The sequence below is a fragment of the Mizuhopecten yessoensis genome, unplaced genomic scaffold (assembly GCF_002113885.1).
Source record: "Mizuhopecten yessoensis strain PY_sf001 unplaced genomic scaffold, ASM211388v2 scaffold10921, whole genome shotgun sequence".
Classification (NCBI taxonomy): domain Eukaryota; kingdom Metazoa; phylum Mollusca; class Bivalvia; order Pectinida; family Pectinidae; genus Mizuhopecten; species Mizuhopecten yessoensis.
The window spans coordinates 1,036,681-1,056,400 of NW_018408788.1; the positions used below are offsets into that span (position 1 = coordinate 1,036,681).

Below are 19,720 nucleotides of genomic sequence, written 5' to 3' on the forward strand. Positions count from 1 at the left end.
GGCCAGTCATTTTGTTTACAAAGAAATGGTGTGCTATGCGCATGCGCTAGTAGAGGGAAATCCCTGAACAAAACGTTGGTCAGACAGGTAGAAATACCGATGATTTTCTTAGATTTAATCATTTTTATGAATCTATTTCAGCCAAATCCGATCGTTATTTTCCATAAGGAGTCTCACTTGATATGTTTATGTAGTATTTGAAAAAAGACAAAAAATAAAGTTACTTCACCGTGATGCCCCTTTAAATAGACACGCGTTGTGAAAAAAGTAATATGGTGCTGAAATAGGGCGTTGAACTGCTGTTGGTTATCTGGACAATTATTGTTGATTTCGACATAAATGAATTATCCATTGTTACTTTTATGAATGTTGACGCATACATCAATTATGTAAAGACTATAACCAGACTTTCAAAAATGATAATTATTTCGTTCATATTCTCAACAAATGGAAATCAAAAGCTGATGAAATTTTAGACGATGAAAAATAAATGTACACGTTGACCTATTGGTTTAATGCGGCTCTTTTTAAGATGTCTCCCGATAGAAATATTAACAGAACCTGGTTGATGACAAAAATGATCATTCCTAAGAAAATATCCGCATTTTTTATTTTTGTGCCTGTGACAAAAACTGAAATACAAAAGTCATGAAGCACCGGCAAAGCGATATTTTCCGGTTACGTTTCATCCTTCCGGAAATAACCGATGAAGGCCGATGAAGTGTGACGTGCTTGTGACGTCATAGTATGATAATCTCTGTAAGAAGTTTCATGCCTGCTAGTATCATAATTTATGTGATAGATTTTTTTTCACCCAGAATGTATATTAGATTTATATTAATTCTCGTTTTTTCTTCTTCTCGGGGCTGAAAGACGAAATAACAAAACTGTGGTTTGTCGATGTTCATATTTTTGGGACGAAGAGACGAAATAAGGAAAAAGTTTTTTGTTAATTTTAGTCTTTCGGGACAACACAACTCAGCTGATTCAATGATGTATGCAGAAGTATGACGAAAGTTAAGTACAACGAAAGTTGTCCAGGCCTTAAGGTAGAGTGTTCCGCTATTTTTCTCCTGTATACAGGCCATGGCAAGTTCTTTGTGTCTTACAAATCTTTGTTGTTTTCTCCATATTCATACAAAAACAGTTTTAGGTTGTAGGCCCTTTAGGAAGTAACAGCGCTTTGAAGAAATTTCCAGTTATGATGCTAAAACGGAAAAACATAAATACGATACCCAGCAGAGAAGTTGAAAACCTCATTGTTTAATCAGATTTCTGTAGACGGATGTATTTTTTCTTTTTCCCATCTTCCTGTGAAAAGGAAAATTATGATAATTATATTCCTTTCGTTTACAAATCTTCCTATAGTAAACGGCAAAGTAACTCCTAGTAAGAAAAATTTCCACAATTTGGAACTCTTCTCCGTTTCCTACACTCCCAGAACGATCCACACGAAAAGGGAGGTCACCTGCAGGCTGTGACACTTTATTGCTGTGACATTTTACAGGAAATTTAGATTCACGGTACATTTTAGATCAGTCACCAACGTTTTAAATACAATCAAAACTGGTAATGATCAGTGTATGTTTTGAAACTTGGATAGAAAATAATATACAACTTTTGATATAGCGCCCTATCTAGGTAACATAAACCAATCTAAAGCGCTTAACAGTACATATACAATGATCAGTACAATTTTTGAGGAATTCGCAACAGCTGCCTTACATGTATCAGGCGCTAACTACTAGTCCTACGCCACCTGGTTAATATCTCCCTATGTGTGTATGCCTGCGTGTGTGCTGGAGATTTAATGTGTTCTGTTTGTAGTGGGACCGTGCTTCCAACGGCATCATTTATAGTGCCACTGCAATTGAATGCTACACCACATATACCGCAACATCCATCCAAGACCAATTTATACTCTACCTGGGTTGTTGGAGTTGTGTGGGCAGGAGAAAAACACTTTCTCTGAATATGCATGCGTACGACGACTTCGGTGATCGAACCCCGGCCGCCTGCGTGAAAGGGCGGAGTGTTAACCACTGACCAATCCGACCATAAATGTTGTAGTGATCTTTGCGAAAGAATCGATGCATTGTATGGTACATGTAGACATGTGACTGGTTCCCTAATAAACCGTGGTTTTCCTTATGTAAACTATTCCAACGGTCAAATACACTGGTGTAATATGTTTACTTACTATTGTGATCGACTTTTCAACTTAAATAACAAGCTTGTTTTCTCATGCGTTGTCGATAAACTGAGGTCACGTGTACTTAGAGGGTAGATCGGTACTAGATACATATTGTCCTATCTCAGGGTCGTTTTAGTGCGGAATGGCTATTCATTTATCATGTCTGTCAAAACAAGAACAAAGATAACACCACTTTTTTGGCAAAATTGCGAGCTTTTCCCAAGTAATGACAAAAATGGATTAGTTTTCAAAAAGACGTGACACGTTTTGAGCAATAGTGCCTGTTTATTCATTTTTTAACTATCGGTCAATTTCGGATCAGCATTGCACGGCACCAACTTAACAGCTACACAACATGTACTGGCTATAGAGCGGCTTTCCGGGATTCAAATCCAAAAACTGCCGACTAAAGTGCCGCGCTGGGATCCAAATAATAAAACTAATGGCTACATGGTATCTCTCCGGGATCGAATCCACAAACTACCAACTAGGGTGTCTCTCCGGGATACAAATCTACAAACTACCAACTAGGGTGTCTCTCCGGGATACAAATCTACCAACTACCAACTAGGGTGTCTCTCCGGGATACAAATCTACAAGCTACCAACTAGGGTGTCTCTCCGGGATACAAATCTTCAAACAACTGACTAGGGTGTCTCTCCGGGATACAAATCTACGAACTACCAGCTAGGGTGTCTCTCCGGGATACAAATCTACAAACTACCAACTAGGGTGTCTCTCCGGGATACAAATCTACGAACTGCCAGCTAGGGTGTCTCTCCGGGATACAAATCTACGAACTACCAGCTAGGGTATCTCTCCGGGATACAAATCTACAAACTACCAACTAAGGTGTCTCTCCGGGATACAAATCTACAAACTACCAACTAGGGTGTCTCTCCGAGATACAAATCTACTAACTACCAACAAGGGTGTCTCTCCGGAATACAAATCTACAAACTATCAACTAGGGTGTCTCTCCGGGTAACAAATCTACAAACTACCAACTAAGGTGTCTCTCCGGGATACAAATCTACAAACAACTGACTAGGGCGTCTCTCCGGGATACAAATCTACAAACAACTGACTAGGGTGTCTCTCCGGGATACAAATCTACGAACTACCAGCTAGGGTGTCTCTCAGGGATACAAATCTACAAACTACCAACTAGGGTGCCTCTCCGGGATACAAATCTACAAACAACTGACTAGGGTGTCTCTCCGGGATACAAATCTACAAACTATAAACTAGGGTGTCTCTCCGGGACCGAATCTACAAACAGCTGACTAGGGTGTCTCTCCGGGATATAAATCTACAAACTACCAACCAGGGTGTCTCTCCGGGACCGAATCTACAAACAACTGACTAGGGTGTCTCTCTGGGACCGAATCTACAAACAACTGACTAGGGCGTCTCTCCGGGATACAAATCTACAAACTACCAACTAGGGTGTCTCTCCGGGATACAAATCTATAAACTACCAACTAGGGTGTCTCTCCGGGATACAAATCTATAAACTACCAACTAGGGTGTCTCTCCGGGATACAAATCTACCAACTACCAACAAGGGTGTCTCTCCGGAATACAAATCTACAAACTACCAACTAGGGTGTCTCTCCGGGTTACAAATCTACAAACTACCAACTAGGGTGTCTCTCCGGGTTACAAATCTACAAACTACCAACTAGGGTGTCTCTCCGGGATACAAATCTACAAACAACTGACTAGGGCGTCTCTCCGGGATACAAATCTACAAACTATANGGTGTCTCTCCGGGACCGAATCTACAAACAACTGACTAGGGTGTCTCTCCGGGATACAAATCTACAAACAACTGATTAGGGCGTCTCTCCAGGATACAAATCTACAAACAACTGACTAGGGTGTCTCTCCGGGATACAAATCTACAAACAACTGACTAGGGTGTCTCTCCGGGATACAAATCTACAAACTACCAACTAGGGTGTCTCTCCGGGATACAAATCTACAAACAACTGACTAGGGTGTCTCTCCGGGATACAAATCTACAAACTACCAACTAGGGTGTCTCTCCGGGATACAAATCTACAAACTACCAACTAGGGTGTCTCTCCGGGATACAAATCTACAAACAACTGACTAGGGTGTCTCTCCGGGATACAAATCTACAAACTACCAACTAGGGTGTCTCTCCGGGATACAAATCTACAAACTACCAACTAGGGTGTCTCTCCGGGATACAAATCTACAAACAACTGACTAGGGTGTCTCTCCGGGATACAAATCTACAAACTACCAACTAGGGTGTCTCTCCGGGATACAAATCTACAAACTACCAACTAGGGTGTCTCTCCGGGATACAAATCTACAAACAACTGACTAGGGTGTCTCTCCGGGATACAAATCTACAAACTACCAACTAGGGTGTCTCTCCGGGATACAAATCTACAAACTACCAACTAGGGTGTCTCTCCGGGATACAAATCTACAAACAACTGACTAGGGTGTCTCTCCGGGATACAAATCTACAAACTACCGACTAGGGTGTCTCTCCGGGATACAAATCTACAAACTACCAACTAGGGTGTCTCTCCGGGATACAAATCTACAAACTACCAACTAGGGTGTCTCTCCGGGATACAAATCTACAAACTACCAACTAGGGTGTCTCTCCGGGATACAAATCTACAAACTACCAACTAGGGTGTCTCTCCGGGATACAAATCTACAAACTACCAACTAGGGTGTCTCTCCGGGATACAAATCTACAAACAACTGACTAGGGTGTCTCTCCGGGATACAAATCTACAAACTACCAACTAGGGTGTCTCTCCGGGATACAAATCTACAAACTACCAACTAGGGTGTCTCTCCGGGATACAAATCTACAAACAACTGACTAGGGTGTCTCTCCGGGATACAAATCTACAAACTACCAACTAGGGTGTCTCTCCGGGATACAAATCTACAAACTACCAACTAGGGTGTCTCTCCGGGATACAAATCTACAAACAACTGACTAGGGTGTCTCTCCGGGATACAAATCTACAAACTACCAACTAGGGTGTCTCTCCGGGATACAAATCTACAAACTACCAACTAGGGTGTCTCTCCGGGATACAAATCTACAAACAACTGACTAGGGTGTCTCTCCGGGATACAAATCTACAAACTACCAACTAGGGTGTCTCTCCGGGATACAAATCTACAAACTACCAACTAGGGTGTCTCTCCGGGATACAAATCTACAAACAACTGACTAGGGTGTCTCTCCGGGATACAAATCTACAAACTACCAACTAGGGTGTCTCTCCGGGATACAAATCTACAAACTACCAACTAGGGTGTCTCTCCGGGATACAAATCTACAAACAACTGACTAGGGTGTCTCTCCGGGATACAAATCTACAAACTACCAACTAGGGTGTCTCTCCGGGATACAAATCTACAAACTACCAACTAGGGTGTCTCTCCGGGATACAAATCTACAAACAACTGACTAGGGTGTCTCTCCGGGATACAAATCTACAAACTACCAACTAGGGTGTCTCTCCGGGATACAAATCTACAAACAACTGACTAGGGCGTCTCTCCGGGATACAAATCTACAAGCCACCGACTAGGGTGTCTTTCCGGGATACAAATCTACAAGCCATCGACTAGGGTGTCTCTCCAGGATACAAATCTACAAACCAACGACTAGGGTGTCTCTCCGGGATACACTTATACAAACCAACGACTAGGGCGTCTCTCCGGGATACACTTATACAAACCAACGACTAGGGCGTCTCTCCGGGATACAAATCTACAAACAACTGACAAGGGCGTCTCTCCGGGATACACTTATACAAACCAACGACTATGGCGTCTCTCCGGGATACAAATCTACAAACAACTGACTAGGGCGTCTCTCCGGGATACAAATCTACAAACAACTGACTATGGTGTCTCTCCGGGATACAAATCTACAAACCACCGACTTGGGTGTCTCTCCGGAATACAAATCTTCAAACAACTGACTAGAGTGTCTCTCCGGGATACAACTCTACAAGCAACTGACTAGGGTGTCTCTCCGGTATACAAATCAACAAACAACTGGCTAGGGCGTCTCTCCGGGATACAAATCTACAACAACTGACTAGGGTGTCTCTCCGGGATACAAATCTACAAACAACTGACTAGGGCGTCTCTCCGGGATACAAATCTACAAACCACCGATAAGTGCGTTTCCCTTGGAAACGTCTCTGTCTCACTTAAATAATTATGTATTAATTCATTTAATTCAATTCAAACAGACCCAATTGTCCATTTAAAGTAATGCTATCAATGATGATGATAATATAGTAAAGTATCGCAAATACAGGTGTACGGGTATTATACCAGACAGTTGACAATGTACCTTACATCACATATTAATGGTAAGTCATTCAAAACATACGGGCCTGCTTTCAAGCGAGACCTCGCCGAAAAAAGCGTAAATTCAAAGATACGGTCCAATTATTCACAAATGTTTCTTTTAAAAGTCTGACATTTATTCAACTGTGTGGAAACAAATCTGATATTCAAATGATTTACACTTCATGGAAAAGTACTAATTATGACGTCTCCTCAAATATCTGTTACACAAATCACCAACTTCGTAGATGTCCGCCTCACAAACCACCAACTTTGTAGGTGTCCGCCTCACAAACCACCAACTTCGTTGGTGTCCGCCTCTCAAACCACCAACTTCGCAGGTGTCCGCCTCTCAAACCACCAACTTCGCAGGTGTCCGCCTCTCAAACCACCAACTTCGCATCTGTTCGACAGGTGTCTCTCCATCACAAACCCCACACTTATTTGTCTTGTTGTACGGGAATGTTTAACAAATCGTCTCTTGGAAGTGTCTCTGTCTTACAAACCACTAAAATATCGCTTCTCTTGGAAATATCTTATCCCATCAACTACCGTGCCCCTTCATGAACACCAGTTTCTCTTCCGGATGTGTCTAGTATCTCCGTCACACAAATCAGCAGAGTTAGCGTCTCCGTTGAGAGGTGTCTCGATCTCCTGACAAACCCTCGTCTATGGCGCCTCTCCATGTTGTATCTTTCTTTGTCTTGCTACAAATTATCCGTCCAAATTAACAGATTTATCTCTTTTATTTATTTAACATTTATTTATTTTTATTTATCTATTATTTTTGTGCCCTCCCCATTAGCTAAGGTTATTTCGGACTAGCTACATTGTCCTCAAAACCATAGGGTTGTTATTAACATGACAAATGTTTGCTTACCCTATTGACAGACACCTCCCCCCACCCCCCAAAAAAAATGTGTTTGTACGTAGACGTTACATCATAGGCCAATGTAACCAATAACGAAATTAATGACATTGTAAACTCAATTAGTGAATTGTTCAAAGGCTCTGCTAAGCAGGTTTTTGGTAGTAACAATGCTTACAGGAAACGGAGGTTGAGATGTGATAATAAACCTTGGTTTAATAGGGAATGCCACTTAAACAGAGTTGAATTTAATAAAGCCAAGGCCTTATTTCACAAAGTAAATAATCCTATAAATAAAACTAATCTCAATAGAGCTAGTAAAGTTTATAGAAAAACATTGAATAAAAATTACAGAAATTATCAGGAGAAATTGTCAAGCGAGTTAAGAAATACTGCTAGAATGGATTCAAAAAAATTCTGGAATATTTTGAATAAATGTGACGGATCTGTAAAGAAAGGTAATGCTGATATATGTATTACTGAATTATATGAATACTTTAAGGATCTGAACAAGTCTGTTTATGATGATGACGATTTTGAGCTGGAAAATCCTGATAATAGTATTTTTGATGATTATCTGAATGGTGAAATTACCACTGATGAAATTAAATTTTCTTTAATCAATTTGAAGAATAGTAAAGCCTCTGGTATAGATCAAATCCTAAATGAATATCTAAAAAGTACAATGGATGTATTTTTACCAATTTATCAAAAAATATTTAACCTTATTCTGAATACTGCGTCTATACCAGATGTGTGGAAGATCGGTATTATAAAACCAGTATATAAAAACAAAGGCGATCCAAAAGATCCGGATAATTATAGAGCGATCACTTTAGTCTCGTGCCTTGGCAAAGTTTTCACTTCGGTTATTAATAATCGTTTAAATAAAATTTCTGACGAATTTGACCTGATAAGCAGTGCACAAGCTGNTATTCATCAGAAATATGGGGTTTTGAAAACACAAATATTATAGAAAAAATCCATCTTCAATTTTGTAAATATATACTAAATGTAAGAAAAAGTACACCAAATTTCATTGTTTATGGTGAGCTTGGAAGATACCCACTAGACATCGAAATTAAATGTAGAATAATAGTATTCTGGCATAAGTTGATTACCTCTAGTAAGTTATCAAGTACTATTTATAAGCTTATGTATACATTACATGAAAATGGAACTATGTTATTTAAATGGCTCGCATATGTTAAAGATATTTTTTCTCAAACTGGCCTGAACTATGTGTGGTACTATCAATCTACATGTTCTTTTTCAAAAGACGAAATTAAGAGGCTTGTGAAAAGTAGACTGAAGGATCAATTTATACAGAAATGGTTTGATAATATTCTTAACTCCTCTAGAGGACAAACATATTCAATATTAAAGACAAAGTTTGAACAAGAAAAATATTTAATTAAACTTAATACAAATGATAGGAAAATAATGTGTAAATTCCGTTCTTGCAATATGCATTTACCCATAGAAAAAGGAAGATGGTTAGGTATTCCTCGTCAAGAAAGAACCTGTACATTATGTAATTTGTACATTGGAGATGAATTTCATTACTTATTTATATGTGAAAGTGTTTTAGTTAAATGTCTAAGAGAGAAATATATACCAAAATATTATTTCACTTATCCAAGTCAATTAAAAATGCAAGGATTGTTTAATATATTTAATGTAAAAATTCACACAAAACTTTGTAAATTCATAGAAAAGCTTGAAAAAATATTAACTTAATTTCTGTACTATTTGTGTACTTCTATATGTATCTATGCTATGTACAATGTTGTAATTGTGTACATCACACGCCATGTATCATACTTACTATATGTATGTGACCTCTTGTTACACACGTAAGTGTGTCGGAGTGAATAAATAAAAACTTAAACTTAAACTTAGGCCTCTTCGTCATCATCATTGTTTATAATTACACCATAAACGCACTATCCCGCGGATGATATACGTTGTATTAATAACAAGTAAAGGGAGGCAACTTCTACTCTACACTTGCGTTGAACGCTTTCATCATTTTTATTCAGCTATGATACTTGATATATATGTGTTATAATAACTATTTATCTTACTCAAAACAGAGGTGTATAAGTCTCTGATCATTATTACTACATGTATAATATAACTTTATCATAATTAAAACTTAATTAAAATATCATAAAAACGAGACAAATATCCCGTAATTACATTAATTGCACAGCACATATATATGCTCATCGTATGGTATTACTTAACTGATCGACCAAATCATGCATAGAGGTACACAGGGACGTATACACAAATATAACAAAATAGTATGCTATCCTTTCTAGAAATGTCATGCTTTAAATTTCAAAAGTATTTATTGTTACCAAAACCGAAAGAAATATTCACGTATGCATGCAATTAATTGGAAGTGCATTATATTTGTATAAAAAACATTTAAATACCCATAAACATGCAGGTTTCGGATTGATTATGATCAGTGTATAAACATTTAACAACCAAATTAAGAACTCCAAATAAAGGATATAGCCGACATTACTTACACGATTCGTTATTCATCTTGTGCAAACTTATCACTTATTTGTATTTTTGTATTGTATTAAAGTAAATGCTGAACTTTACGGTGTCTCGATGTACCTTGGTATTATAAAGTTTAATTGAAATTAATCTATGATTTTATTTACAAAACTCTCAATAAATATCTGATAGGATTAAAAATAATATTTGATTTTGAAAATTAATGTTCATATGCTTCACGGTAGAACATGAAAAATCCGTGATCATGTTTTTTCAAGAAAAACTGAAATTCTGCATTATTTTTATCAATCATCCTTTCATACAAAAATGTAATCGATTTATAATCAAAATACTTTTGATAAGTGGGAATTAAACTAAAACTGTTACCAAATCTGGCTTTGAATCCTTAGCTACATGTACCTAGTTAAATCTAGAATAATGTAATTAGTTTTGGCTAATCAACAAGATTAGATCGCAATTATCTCTTTTTGTTTTTTTAGGAGTGGGGTAGAGTGAGTTAGTTATCACTATGTTCCAGGCCGATGACACCCGCCTTCCGTACCTTGGACAGGCGATTAGACAGCTGTTGAGGAAGCTTCTTTGAAAATTCGTTGTGGCAAAGACGTTTAGGGAGGCAAAGGATGTAACTAACGTTCCATTCAAAGACCATAATGCACATCTACAAGACTCTTTCCTGGCCGTTAGTCTCTCCACTCGAGCCTACCTCAGTGAGCACCAAGACGAAAGAGCCACAAGAGTAACTACAAGATTCTTCAGCAGTGTTAGGAAGTTCTACATTGCAGCTATGGACAAGAAGGTAAAGAAGTTTCCATTCCATAACCCTGTTGTGAATAGACTTATGGTACCCTCCAAAAGAGACTATGTGAATCAAGCCTCTGTGACTGAGATTGGGAAAAGATTTCCATCTGTCATCCGAACTGACCAGCTAGAAGCCCTTGTAGAAGAGTACCGAGAAGGGTGCTGATACAGACCTGCCAAAGTGGGAAGGAGGGAAAACACGCTTAAACAGCATCTGGGGAGACATTATCAGCTGCAATTCAGTCGTCACTCACTCACTCACTGAGGTCCCCCGTCTTATATAAGTTAGCAACAGCCGTGTGCAGTCTTCCCAACAGCAATGCAAACTGTGAATGTGTGTTCTCCCTTCTTCACAAGGTCCAGACACCCAACGGATCGCATTGGGTCTGTCAACATTATCAGCATTACTAACTTGCAAATTGAACAGTGGTGATGACTGCTGTGTCTACAAACCAGCACCAAGAACTCCGAAGACAGCAAAGTGTGCTTGTGTTACTTACAAAACAGAACTGTCATGTTCCCCATCCATTAGCTAGGGACTATTATTTGTAATTATGATTGTGGACTGATACTTTGGGTTTGTGAAAAAGTACTGTTGAGCGGGGAAATGTGTAAGTGTGGTCTATTTGTGCACTATTTGTTGTGTAATCTACTTGAGGACGTTGGTTTTTAGATAGGAGTTATTGACCTACATAGACGGGAGCGGTCATCAATGTGCTTGTGACGAAGTCTGTAATTAGTGACTGTAACAGTGATGATTTTTGCTTTAGTTTGGCAGTTTGCTTCATATACCTTATAGTCTGTTGTCAAATTATCTTATATTGGTTATGTTTCTCTAAGTATATTCATGTCTAATTGATTTTTAAATCTTATTAAATGATTTCTTCAAAATGATAAAGTAATGGTGTCTACATATTCCAAGAAACCTACAAATACTACATAAAAGATTAAGGTTAAAATGTTGTAATTTGAAACAACACTTTTTATTTAAGAAATTTAGAGGTAATCCCATTATGTAGATATGTTATAAGTTAAACTTTACCCTATTCAAATAAATATGACAGTTAATGTGTCAACAGTATCGGAGAATTAAATGTCTGTAATATATACATGGGAGAGGAATTAATATAAGCTCTAAGCTTGCTTTCTAATACTTGTGTACTTCTGCTAACACCTCCCCTATAATTCCAAATTGACTTATTTGATTTTCCTAAGTGATAACACTGTCTCACAAGTTTTAAAGAAAGATCTGAATGTGCTTTTACAGAGATTTTATAAGTATATAGTTTGAGATTTTCAGTTACAATTCATAAAATATATTTCTACAGAATGTTCTCATAGTTTGAATGAAAGATTTGTATGAGCTTTTACAAAGATTGTATATGTATTCAGTTTGTGAGATTTTCAGTTTAGATGATAATATCTTTCTTCAAACATGGGCAGTCTATTTCTTAAGTAATGGGTTTGAAAGTATTGTGTTTATAATGGTGTGCATTGTAACGAAGATGTACGTGTGCTACTATTGATATTAGTGTTATCTTTGTATAGAAGTAACGAAGATTTCATGAGAGGTTTAAAAATTGATATTGTCTCTGTGAGCATTTGAAATAGACAGAAAGATTAAAGCATCCCTGTGTTTTATAAACTATTATTTGTTATATCTCATTAAAATAAAATAAAAACCATACCTGTACCTGTCTGTATTCTTTGCCTTATTATATAAGCTTACAGAAGAAAATCGCATTTGATGTAAATTGGTGATTTTATTGTTTAAGCAAATACTGTGGCAAATTATTTAATAATAAAATAATAAAATCATCTCTGTATGTATGTAAATTAGTCATCCTCTTCAATAGAACAGATAATCAATAATATCTTAACACCAGATAACACGTGACCCTGTCCGATTTCTCTCCATAAGGTATTATACAAGTTTGTAACTTTAGTTTAGAAATACGGGTCTGGCCTATATTGTACGGCAGTTTTGACTTCTGTCTTCTTATTTACATAGGATTCAACATCCTGGCCCTGGAGTTCCCAAGCTTCTCTGGCTTCCTGATTACAAGTTCCGGGTGTCTCTTCTTCAACCCACGGAACCAGCCCTTCCTGGCACGCCATTCCGAAAAGCATCGGCCACCTGCAACCGTTTGCACAAGGCCCCTGTCCTGGCAAAGAGCTGTCGGCACGATATGCCCATACCACATTTCGATGCAGTTATTACCGTTTTAACTATTTTTTCCTCCACGTTTTGTGGCAATACTGGGGCCTTCCCTGGCCTTGTGACAAGGTCACTCCTGCCACTGACCTTGTCGCCTAGTGTTGATTTAGGAACGGCAAAGTGTGCGGCCGCTTTCCTCACAGACATGCTGCCATTCTTCACTGCGATGGTCGCCTGTTCCATGCTTTTGGGGTCATAAACCATTGTTTTCCCTCTTTTCTTGTGTATGTACGTTTTCGGCATTCTGTAAATAAAAAATAAAAATGTGTTAAAGACGTACATTTATTAAATCAATCATCTATATATGTATTGCTGAATAATCATTATTGTAATTAAATACGTTGATTGTGCATTTTATCTATATCAGTATTAATGTTTCACGTACACGTTTCTGAAGAAAATAAAAAATCACAGCATGAAATAGGTTCATTTGACATATCATGGGATAAGAAACAGAATTATTAATAACGTAAAAAGTACTTATTTCAACCACGGAATTAAAATATCTAAGTCCGTGTTTTAACTATATAACTGTACATTTTCAAATATCAGGTAATAATTTAAAAACTATGAAAGCAGAAAAAATAAGTACATTTAATGTAAAAATATAAGAAAATAGACACTAAATTTACATACAAACTTAAAAGTCATTTAGTAATATTAGTCCTAATTATTCTTTTATCGGCCTTTATTTAATTATTCGTTACCGGTCGTACAGTTCATTTAAGCATTTTCGTTTCATGAATTTTTCAGTGTTAAAATGACTCATCTTAACAAAATATATTACTGTCCGAGTTCAAGTCCCTTAGTAAAACATGGGAACCTTAACTCGGACACTTTTATTTTGTATTTATAAAAGTATTTGCTAATACAAAAACATATTTATGTTATAACACATAAATACAATGATCACTTCTTTAATTAAATAGTACATATATAGACACATTCCAATATGCATACATACCTGATAACCGTTTTTGTTTCGTGACCTCCTGCTTTTGAATTTGACCGCCACAGGCACTTTTCATGGAGAAGTCAGGATACCGATATTTGACTCTAATATTACTATTTTCGGATATGACGTATTATGAACAAAATAATCACATAGACGCTTTGAATCACGGAAGTCGCACACAAGCGAAGAACAACAACACAACAATATAGAGCGTACATTTTATTGATTTTGATAGGAACTGTCCGAGTTTTGGTCCCGTCCGAGTTATTCCCTCCGACCCCTATACAACTACCGAGTATTGTTATATTTTTACAATGTATTTTACTTTGAAAAATTGAAGAGAGTATCCTTAATAAAATATAGTTATTATTAGAATTCTGTGATGCATTATGGGGGAAAAAGGATTTCCCTTCGCTTCCGATTCCCATTTAAAACACCGAAGATGTGGCTGGTTATGATTTTGGCGTTGGCTATGCCCGTTAGCATTGCGTGTTGGCTCGTCACATTGGTCTACACAACAGTTAATGGCGGTAACTATTTACAGTCAAAAGATGGGGAGCTGTCAGGCGCGGGGAAATGTATTGGTCATTTCTTAGGCATTCTCCGTCTTACAGGAGTCTGAAATTCTGTCAAAAATGAATAATAACAGCAATACAAAACAAAACAACAAAACACATATAATATGCTTATTCTATGTTTTTTTTTAATATTATTATGTACGTATACATAATTAGTAGCCCCAGTTTCCTCCGGTCCTGACACTAGACTTAGACATTTTGGCAGATAGATGTCTACATCATGATGATACATCTATTTGTCAAAATGTCCAAGTCAGGTGTCAGGGCCTAAGAGATAGCTCAGGCTTATATAATTAGCTGCGATAATGATCTGTATACTTATGTAGCGAAACTAGACTGGATCGATTGTCGGCGACTAGATAGCTCAATTGGTAGATCATCTGTCAAGAGTTCGGAGGGTCCCGAGTTCGGAGGGTCCCGGGTTCCAACCCGGTCTGGCCTTGCGTTTTTCCTCTCCTGTTACATTTGGCACTCAACGAAATATAACCACAGAAGGCGGTATAGGGTCTTGTGTGTCTTCGGGGTCGAAGACTTTGTTAAAGGAGGGAGGAATGTAGCGGAACTGGACTGGGTCGATCGTCGGCGACCAGATAGCTCAATTGGTAGAGCATCCATCTAGAGTTTGCAGGGTCCCGGGTTCGAACCCCAGTCTGGCCGTGCATTTTTCCTCTCCTGTTGCACGTATATGTAGCTTCTGACGTCATGAGACAGTTTTTACATATTGCGTAGTCAGAGCTACATCCGGTGTCATATAAGATAAGTATCCCCCCCAAAGGATAAGTATCCCCCCAAATCATATTAAACTTTTACTGTACATAGGTGTTGAATATATTGATTTTATCTAGGAGGAAGTATTAATGAACGTTATTTTTATAGCTGGAGGTTATAAGAAAGTTTTGAGGGTATACATTAGAGGAATGGGGTGTGGTGCATGGTGTTAGCTGTTTGAGGGTAATTGTTTAATTTAAGGGTAACAATTAATGATGTAGAATGATTGTTAAATTAACCTAAATAGCTTATACACATGTTTTAATTGATCAATTCTTACACAAACATTAATGGTTTACTTTATAGAGCTTTAATTTAACTAATTGATATAAAATTAAGATATATATATATTTAAAATAAATATAGTGATCTTAAGTCATAATCATGACATGCTGGTACAGTAAACATACATGCAGTTTGAATTTGTTGCTTATTAACATTTTTTAACATTTATATATATAGGTGTTTAATGTGTTCATATTCTTACCTGGTGAGCCTGAATTTCACCTACAATGACAATGGGGAGGGGTGGGGGGCAGTCATGAATGGAGGTGTGATATCTACCTATACACTCCACAGGACTTGACAGGTGTATGTATAGATAATAAGTGTTGTGACAAGGCTTCTATACAGACTGTATGTGTATTAATTAATTCTTATGAAATAACTATGCCTATCTATGTGAAAACAAAATTATAATTAATTGTCATTATTTCAGTGTTATATATACCTGCACATTTTTTTTTGAGATTCATATGGTTTTATTCCTTGTGTAAGACAAATCGGAGAGTAGCCATACAAATAGTATAGTATATTACAAAATTACAATGTACATGTATACAATAATAGTCGAATGAAATATGATGCATATTGTGCAATGGCATACGTGATAATTCATTAATCATGCAGTACTTCAAAATGACATATAATAAGAAACAGCATTTTATACTGAAATACACCAACATCGTAAGGTTCTGATACAGTGAAATCATAACAATAGTATACTACAATGATAATAATACTATGATAACTTTCAATGAGGTACGTTACAGGTAATGATAACAGGATTTAATATAGCTACATACAAATACAATCTAGTAGAACATTAAAGAACAATAAAATACACTGCCATAGAGTAATAAACACGATGTTACACCTGATGTTTTTGACAGTGATATTACAATATAGAAAATACTCATCGATGTTGTTAATTATGATTTACTGATATGACCTTATCAAATAAAATGATCTTTTTATCAAATTTTGAGAGTTAAATTCATTAAAAGGTACTACTGGCGTAGGTCATCTGTCTTCATGTTAACTCAGTTATTAAGTGTACAGAACAATAAGGAATTAATTAATGAAAGTTTATTTTTGAAGCAAAAAAGTTGAGATCAAGATACCATACCTAAGTAATTATACATTATTACTACATGATCTAGCTTATACAGCATTTTCTTTGCACTGATTGTACGCCATGACATATCTTGTAATTTGATTGATTAGCTGATGAGCAAAATTGCTCATGGCCTAATAAAGAACTTGAACTATATATATTTAACTTCATATGGGTAGATATAATAATGTGGTGTTACATCTTATAAATATAAATACAAGATGATAAAACAGAATTAGTATTTTTGTGAGATATTGAAAATAATTATTTCATAGGAAAACCTGTTAATTATATTTTCTAATCTTTTTAACGGTATTATGCATAATTTAACTTTNCCCATATGTCAGAAAATCTTAATACTATAGCTGTAGGATTTGTATCCCCCTCCCATATGTCAGAAAATCTTAATACTATAGCTGTAGGATTTGTATCCCCATCCCATATGTCAGAAAATCTTAATACTATAGCTTAAGCATTTGTATCCCCCTTCTTTATTTCAGACTAGCATGTTTCTATAGCCATTGGATTTGTATCCCCCTCCCATATGTCAGAAAAGCTATTTTCTATAGCTGTAGGATTTGTATCCCCCTAGTTTATGTTAGAAAATCTTAATACTACAGCTGAAGGATTTGTATCCCCCTCCCATATGTCAGAAAATCTTAATACTGTAGCTGAAGGATTTGTATCCCCCTCCCATTGTCTGAAAATCTTAATACTATAGCTTAAGCATTTGTATCCCCCTTCTTTATTTCAGACTAGCATGTTTCTATAGCCATTGGATTTGTATCCTCCCTCCCATATGTCAGAAAAGCTAATTTCTATAGCTGTAGTGTTTGTATCCCCCTAGTGTATGTCATAAAAGCTTATTTTTATAGCTGCAGGATTTGTATCCCCCTCCCATTGTCTGAAAATCTTAATACTATAGCTTAAGAATTTGTATCCCCCTACTTTATTTCAGACTAGCATGTTTCTATAGCCATTGGATTTGTATCCCCTTCTAATATGTTAGAAAAGCTTATTTTTATTGCTGTAGGATTTGTATCCCCCTAGTTTATGTCAGAACATCCTACAGTTATAGAAATCAGCTTCTGTGACTAATGATAGGGGGGATACAAATCCTACGGCTATAGAAATCATCTTGTCTGACTAATAATAGGGGGGATACAAATCCTATGGCTATAGAATCAGCTTCTGTGACTAATGATAGGGGGGATACAAATCCTACAGCTGTAGGAATCAGCTTCTGTGACTAACGATAGGGGGGATACAAATCCTACAGCTAAAGAATCAGCTTATCTGACTATAATGATAGGGGGGATACAAATCCTACAGCTATAGTATTAAGATTTTCTGACATATGGGAGGGGGATACAAATCCTACAGCTAGAGAATCAGCTTATCTGACTATAATGAAAGGGGGGATACAAATCCTATGGCTATAGAATCATCTTCTGTGACTAATGATAGGGGGGTTACAAATCCTACAGCTGTAGGAATCAGCTTCTGTGTCTAACGATAGGGGGGATACAAATCCTACTGCTATAGAAATCATCTTGTCTGACTAATAATAGGGGGGATACAAATTCTATGGCTATAGAATCAGCTTCTGTGACTCATGATAGGGGGGATACAAATCCTCCAGCTGTAGGAATCAGCTTCTGTGTCTAACGATAGGGGGGATACAAATCCTACTGCTATAGAAATCATCTTGTCTGACTAATAATAGGGGGGATACAAATTCTATGGCTATAGAATCAGCTTCTGTGACTAATGACAGGGGGGATACAAATCCTACAGCTATAAAAATAAGCTTTTCTGACATACACTAGGGGGATACAAATACTACAGCTATAGAAATTAGCTTTTCTGACATATGGGAGGGGGATACAAATCCTACAGCTATAGAATTAAGATTTTCTGACATATGGGACGGGGATACAAATCCTACAGCTATAAAAATAAGCTTTTCTGACATACACTAGGGGGATACAAATACTACAGCTATAGAAATTAGCTTTTCTGACATATGGGAGGGGGATACAAATCCTACAGCTAGAGAATCAGCTTATCTGACTATAATGAAAGGGGGGATACAAATCCTACAGCTATAGAATTAAGATTTTCTGACATATGGGACGGGGATACAAATCCTTCAGCTACAGTATTAAGATTTTCTGACATATGGGACGGGGATACAAATCCTACAGCTATAGAATTAAGATTTTCTGACATATGGGACGGGGATACAAATCCTTCAGCTGTATAGTATTAAGATTTTCTGACATATGGGACGGGGATACAAATCCTACAGCTATAAAAATAAGCTTTTCTGACATACACTAGGGGGATACAAATACTACAGCTATAGAAATTAGCTTTTCTGACATATGGGAGGGGGATACAAATCCTACAGCTATAGAATCAGCTTATCTGACTATAATGTTAGGGGGGATACAATTCCTACGGCTGTTTCTTTACAGCTTCAGAAAGATAAGCACTGTAACTGATAAGATGGAAGCATGAAGGTGATACAAAATTCTTAGGCTTAATTAATTTAGTAATAAATGGCTATAGAATCAGCTTCTGTGACTCATGATAGGGGGGATACAAATCCTACAGCCAAAGAATCAGCTTATCTGACTATAATGATAGGGGGGATACAATTCCTACGGCTGTTTCTTTACAGCTTCAGAAAGATAAGCATTGTAACTGATAAGATGGAAGCATGAAGGTGATACAAAATTCTTAGGCTTAATTAATTTAGTAATAAATTGATCTGACATTAAGGACCTGGATAGATTTAAACATGTTATACTAAGATAAAAGATTCAAAACATATATTTGTAAAAAAAAAAGATCATGAGTTTAATAAGATGATCATTTTGATTCAACTGAATTGCATACTTATTTGTAAATTATAATCTGTTAATAGCTTGGGAACCAATGTATTTATTTTTAATCAGAGACATATATGTCTTTATATGTTTCTGATTTATTAAACTAATTAGCTGTGCAATTAAGAGGAATCTATTC

General features: G+C 36.8%; 1 protein-coding gene across 1 annotated transcript in view; it reads left to right on the forward strand.

Moving 5' to 3' along the window:
* The first annotated feature begins 14,172 nt into the window (after window positions 1-14,172).
* LOC110463722 (transmembrane protein 19-like) overlaps window positions 14,173-19,720 on the forward strand; it is a 28,687-nt gene continuing 23,139 nt past the window's right edge. Inside the window, exon 1 of the mRNA XM_021518542.1 lies at window positions 14,173-14,475. Within this exon, the coding sequence (XP_021374217.1) occupies window positions 14,328-14,475 (148 nt within the window). The 5' untranslated portion in view covers window positions 14,173-14,327. The remainder of the gene's footprint in view (window positions 14,476-19,720) is intronic.